Below are 6,571 nucleotides of genomic sequence, written 5' to 3'. Positions count from 1 at the left end.
GTGATATGTTCATAATCATATGTAACATGAAGTGAACTACTATATTACTTCATCCGTTCCTTTACATGTGAGATATTTCTTTTATGAACAAGTTTTTAGGAGTGAAAAATAGTAGGCAGAAAAAGTAGGAGATATGATAAAGTAAGAAATAGATAGAGTGTTGTTTTTTGCCATAAAAATGTATTACTTAGAGTAGCCGGCCTAAAAAGAATACGACTGACTTATAATGGGGCGGAGCCACAGATGGACTATTATTTAGTTATTTATAACTAGGGTGAGACATGTTGTGAAAGGTTTAATAACCCCATACATGGCAATTACCTTATCCACTTTAAATTTATAAAATATACAAATACAATTTAAGTTGTAACAAATTACGATGATATTATCTTAATTTGGCACTGAAGTTCAAAATGTACCAAGTTAAGAGTATGTGCTAATTACCTTTTTGGTGGTGAATTATAGTTACAACTGTAAATATTTTTGGTGGTGAATTACTGAAAAAAAACATTTATTAATTTTGATAGAAGAATATGAAAGATGTATTTTATGGGATCGATAATTATATTTCATTGTGCCAAAAAGAAAATTAATTCGACGAAAATTTCAACACGGAGTTATAAATGTTGATGTATGGGTTTGTAGACTTCTCTCATCTCTGCACTTAACTATCATCATTAACTTTGAAAAATCTATCGTCATTGAATATTTACATACTGCATAGTAATAGAGGTGTTGACTATTTTAATGAAGTCCATGTATCGGTTATTGATGCTTTTGAGCATTTTGTTTTGTAATTCATTTTGGATAGAAGATGGGATATAATATTTCAGTAAATGGGGCCAAATATTGGCTATCCATATATTAGTTTTATAAAAAGAAAACCGATTTATCTACGATTTCCGTTCCCCTGCGACAGCAACTCTCCGGCGAGGGGCAAATCAGCAAGAGTTATTTGGGCTTTATTATATCCAAAAATAAAAAACTTATCCAAGCCCAACAATCAAATAACTAATGGTCCCAAGTTAATAAGTCCAAATGGCCTTTCCTTTATTAATTCAATCTCCAAATCTAATGCTATAATATTGCTAAGATCTAATATTACAAAATAAATAGATGAATTAATGAAGAATTACTATTTGCATCTTACTATATGATTTGTAAAAGAAATCCTAATCAGATCCGCATTATATTAAAAACATACGATATAATATGTTTAAAATCTAATATCACAAAAATAGTGAAATTTTTGTTCTCTATTTTCTAGGCCCATCTTTTGAACTCAATTCATGCTTCGGTTTTCATAAAGGAATTGCTCTAACACCCATTGTAATGCTATTTGTTTTGATAAGTTTTTCAAAGTTATAATATTTTAATATGGTCATAGTCAGCAATCAACTATCGGCATTCAAATAAAAATAAATGGAAGACTATAAAGTAAACTAATTCCACAATGACTAATTCCACCAATTAAAAAGGACAGCCACAAGGAAAAATAGTGTATGTAAAAATAGGGAAAAGTAAACTTCTGTATTTGATACTACTATATAACCCTAATGTTGTTTGGTGAAACACATTTTCCAGCATGACCACAACACATAACTTCATCTTCCTCATCACTTCATCTCTCTTGATTCTATCACTTCATGCTGCTTCTGATGCAAGCTGCAGTCATTCTGCGTGTGGTGATATTCGCAATATCAGCTACCCTTTCCGCGTCCAGGGCGATCCCAGCCACTGCGGCCGTTCCAAATACCATGAACTAACGTGCGAAAACAATGTCACCTTCGTCTATCTAAACTCTATCAAATACTATGTCAAACACATCAACTATGATTCCTCCACCATTAGGTTGGTTGATGCTTCCATAAACACGGATTCTACAAAATGCTCTTTCCCTAAAACTTCCTCCAAATTCTACAAATTCACCGATCGTTCTTCTTCTCCATACTATATTCCTGATCCCTCTGATAAGTTACTGCCAGTTAACTTGATTACCTGCCCCAACCCGGTGCCAAATTCTTCCCACTTTACAGATATTACTGCCTGTACTTTATCACATACCAGATTTAGATATGTATATGTTGGGCACATCTTGGCCTCAGAGGTACCACATTTGTGTACATTAGATCTATTAGTCTTCACATCGTGGCTGGTTTTCTGGGATTTTACTAATGCTTCACTCATCCAAAAATCACTCTTGTATGGTTTTGAACTCAGATTCTGTGATGATTGCAATGGAAAATCCACAAAATGGGGTAAGAAAGTTAATCTTGTTAATTAAAATATATAATTTCATCACTGCTCATCTTTGCTATCTGATTCTGTAAAATGCAGGGAAACTCATACATCACTTATCAGGACCTAAGAGTAAGGATTTGTACATTGAATTCTAACAACATACTTATTCTCTAACTGCATAATATGTCTTCATGATTAATGATTACTATAATTTATATGCAGGCTATTTCCTTATTCCTCTTGCCATTCTAGGTCCCTACATATAACTACTCTTTTTTTTCTTCTTTGTTTATTCAATCAAGAATCATTAATAGTGGTTATAAGATTACAAGAGATATAAATCTAATCTTGTCAAAGAAATTCCAGTTTTCATAATTGCAGGGGTAAGCCTTCTTGTGACAATCATCATCGGAATTGCAGGTGTATTAGTACTATCATTTACTCCTACTTCCCTTTTGGAAAATATACAATTCAGTAAGAATCTTCAATTTCATTTCTCTTTTTCGTCTCTCTTATAATCTCTCAAATGTTCCCTTTTTTTTTAATTTGCAGGCAACTATAATAATCAGACTATGCTAGAAGCAATTAATCACATTGTATTCATTGGTACGCTCTTTAAATTTAAGTTGTAGTTACTATATTAAATTCCAATTTATATAAGTCCATCAACTGATCTACCCAATACAACATAATTTAGTGAGATGACTTTGAATTTCAACATTGTTAATCCTGTTTTTTTAATTATATATTGTGTTTGTCTATGTATATATGCAGCAATTCTCGCGGGTTGTTTGGCAATTATAGGTGAGCTCTTAATTTATAAATGTCCAACTATGGATAATATTAGATTGTTAATTTTGTCTTCTGTAGTTTGTTTAATTGCAGCACTAAACCCCATTTTCAAAATAACCTTCGGAGTTGGAATTGTATTGACACTCATCTTTATTGCCATCTACAAATGTAAGAATCTATAAATTTATTTCTCTTTCATTAGGACTAAATCTATTATCGCTCCTTATACGTTTTAATTTTATTTTTTATTTTTCCATATATATAGGGGACACTTATATGGTGTATGACCTTACGGACCTCGTTTTACCTTGTAAGTTGAATCACCATTTCAATATTACGATTTGCATCAATTTTTTTGGCTTTTTTCTTAATTCATTCGTGTTCATTTTCCAGCCATCATCACTGGGGTCATCATCTGGGCACCAAAGATAATCATTTGTCCTTTCATATTCTGGATTTTGATCTACAAATTTCGGAGAAGGCACTTGTCCTCTTTCGAAGGAGTAGAGTCATTCCTACAAAGTGATAACAAACTCGTGCCAATAAGGTATTCCTACTCAGACATAAAGAAGATGACTAAGAATTTTGAAGACAAACTCGGCCAAGGAGGCTACGGTTCTGTTTACAAGGGAAAGCTTCGAAGTGGCCATCTTGTAGCAGTCAAATTGCTTAAGAAGTCCGGAGCAAACGGGCAAGACTTCATCAATGAAATAGCAACTATTGGAAGGATCCATCATGTAAATGTTGTCCAACTTGTTGGATATTGTGCTGAAAGATCAAAGCGTGCCCTCATTTTTGATTTCATGCCAAATGGTTCGCTTGATAAGTACGTCTTCTATCCAGAAAAAGCCTTTTCGTTGGATTGGGATATGAAATTTAAGATTGCACTTGAAGTGGCTCGAGGGATCAGGTATTTGCACCATGGTTGTGACATCCAGATCTTGCATTTTGACATCAAACCTCACAATATTCTTCTTGATGATAAGTTCGTCCCAAAAATATCTGATTTTGGGTTGGCAAAATTATGCGCTGCAAACAAGGAGGCGGTGACATTAACGGCGGCTAGAGGAACCATAGGGTATGTTGCTCCTGAACTTATCAATAGAAGCATTGGCGCAGTGTCTTACAAGGCTGATGTGTATAGTTTTGGGATGTTGTTGATGGAAATGTTGAGATTAAACAAAGACTTGACAAGGAACGATGATGAATCTAGCAAGTATTTCCCAAACTGGATATACGACCACTTGAACCAAGGAAAGGACATCGACATTGGATATGTTAATGAAAATGATGATAGAAACATTGGTCGGAAGATTACTATTGTTGCATTATGGTGCATACAAATGAGCCCAGACAATCGTCCATCAATGAATAAGGTGTTGGAGATGTTAGAAGGTGATGTCGAACATATACAGATTCCCAATTATCTATCGTTTATGGCAGGAAATGAGGAAGAAAGCCGGGCTACAGATTCTAATGCTTCCATATCATTGTTGCATGATAACAACATTATTGAGATTATTAGTAATGCTTGAAATATTTGTATTACCATCTATGTTTACTTAGAAACAAGTTCCACTGATTATGTATTTGTGAGATGTTCATAAACATATGCATTATATTATTAATGAGACACAGCAAACCTTGGTGGCTAATGATCTTTGTGGTCGAACTGTTCTTCAGACCGATGGCCAACTGAAGACTATCCTATATGCAATGTAAACCGAGCAGTTGGAACCAACCAGAACAGACGTTGTCCGTATGATTTTGGAGGGAAGGAGGTGGAATTTTTAGAATGTTATGATTTTGAAGTATTATTGTTGGTGTTGAAAGTGCTGGCAAACTATGCCGACCTTTTATGAAATACTAGTAAACAACAAATATACAGGTTGTCTGTTCTGTTCTTATCAGATATCCGTCATCAGTGTTGTAGGGAATTTTTTTTTATTTGGATTGGATGACTCTAACTTCCGACACAATCTGCATCCTTTCCTCATCTCCTCCTTCTTCCAACTCCACGGATCCTTACTAGTCAATTACTATTCCTCTCTACAACGGTCGGTTTAACTTAATTAACTGTCCTGATCCATTGCTCAATTCTTCCTTCTTCACAAACATCACTCCAGTCTCCATATTGCGCCTCGTATTCATCCCCTCCTGGATTTAGATATGTAAAGGTCAGGCGCCTCAAGGCCTTAGAGGTGCCGCAGACATGTGGATTCGATCTAATAGTGATGACATCCTGGTCAGGATTCGAGCATTCGATGAAGAATGTTTCATTTCTAGAAATCCGGCCATCTGTCCTGTATGGATTTTACCTTGTACTCTCTCCGTCTGTCATTAGGAGTCACATTCCTAGGTGGCACGTGACTTTTGAAAAATGTTAAAAAAAGTGGATGGAAAAAAGTTAATAAAATATGAGTCTCACTTTTTTTATATATTAATTTTGAATGAAATGAAATAAGTTAGTGAAATATAAGACTCTATAATCATTTATGATAAAAATGAACCAAGACTCCTATTCGAAAATGAACTAATTAAATGAAAAATGTCACTCCTATTCATGGACGGAGATAATATATTACTATTTCCCAATAAGAAATTAGGTTCAGTAAAAATTCTAGCAATACTTTTTTTTTTCTATATCCGCTAATGCTCCACATTACTGATTAAATATTAGTTTATGGTTAGTATTGACGAGAATGTTTCATGAAAAATCTGGAAAGGGTATATGCTTATATTTTATAATAGTAATTGTATTTTAATTTTTTTCAAATTTTCATTCTTGCTGGATACATTATCTGTATGCTATTTATAGCTTATTATGATTTGACACGAATTTTAAGAAATTGTTTAATTTTTTTTAAAAAAATAAATAAATAAGTTAGTGAAATATGAGTCTCACTTTTATATACTCTTAATATATTAATTTTATAATAAAATATGAGTGTAATGATTTAATTGAGTGATAAGATCCACCTACCAAAATAAATAAAACAAATAAGACTTTAAATTGCAAATAATCCAAAATAACAAAAAACTAGTGGCATTTTTCATTGATGGAAGAAGTATTATGTTAATTGACTTGGTTTGGCGATGTTTTAATACTATTATGAATTTAATATTTTTATATATGACTAAATTTTGTGCTATTACAATTTTGAAGACTTTTAGATACAAAATTAAATTCATTTTATATTAATATTACTCTGTTCGTTAAAAATATGAACTATTTTCATGTTGATTTGTTTTTAAAAATAAATTTTTTTTTGAATTTTGCATTTTAGGACGTGGATTGCACAGTCCACACTACTTCTATTAATTTTTTTCTTCATCTCTCTTATTTTATCAACTTTTTTCTATCTTATTTATTTTACTATTTTTTTAAATTTATTAATTATGTATTATAACTCCTACTTACTCGCTCTGTCCGTGAATGGGAGTCCCATTTTTTCATTTTAGCCCGTCCGCGAATAAGAGTCCGGTTTTTCCATTTTACCATAAGAGCATCTCTAGTGGTTTTGGACATGCAATATCC

General features: G+C 32.9%; 1 protein-coding gene across 8 annotated transcripts; it reads left to right on the top strand.

Annotated features, from left to right (window-relative positions):
* Positions 1-1,546: 1,546 nt before the first annotated feature.
* Positions 1,547-4,688, top strand: LOC121780411 (rust resistance kinase Lr10-like). Of its 8 annotated transcripts, none has more exons than XM_042178039.1 (10): positions 1,933-2,107; positions 2,221-2,258; positions 2,338-2,370; positions 2,464-2,493; positions 2,662-2,715; positions 2,794-2,847; positions 3,016-3,045; positions 3,112-3,201; positions 3,299-3,343; positions 3,427-4,688. In XM_042178039.1, the coding sequence occupies exons 1-10, from the start codon at positions 2,076-2,078 to the stop codon at positions 4,566-4,568; spliced, it is 1,548 nt and encodes a 515-aa protein (XP_042033973.1). In that variant the 5' UTR covers positions 1,933-2,075; the 3' UTR covers positions 4,569-4,688. The 8 variants fall into 8 exon arrangements, with proteins under 8 accessions (XP_042033968.1, XP_042033966.1, XP_042033969.1 ...); XM_042178037.1 differs by having other exon boundaries at positions 2,608-2,715; XM_042178034.1 differs by having other exon boundaries at positions 1,547-2,258.
* The last annotated feature ends 1,883 nt before the right edge of the window (positions 4,689-6,571 follow it).

The sequence above is a fragment of the Salvia splendens genome, chromosome 19 (genome assembly GCF_004379255.2).
Source record: "Salvia splendens isolate huo1 chromosome 19, SspV2, whole genome shotgun sequence".
Lineage (NCBI taxonomy): Eukaryota > Viridiplantae > Streptophyta > Magnoliopsida > Lamiales > Lamiaceae > Salvia > Salvia splendens.
This window is presented reverse-complemented; position numbering and strand designations above follow the sequence as displayed.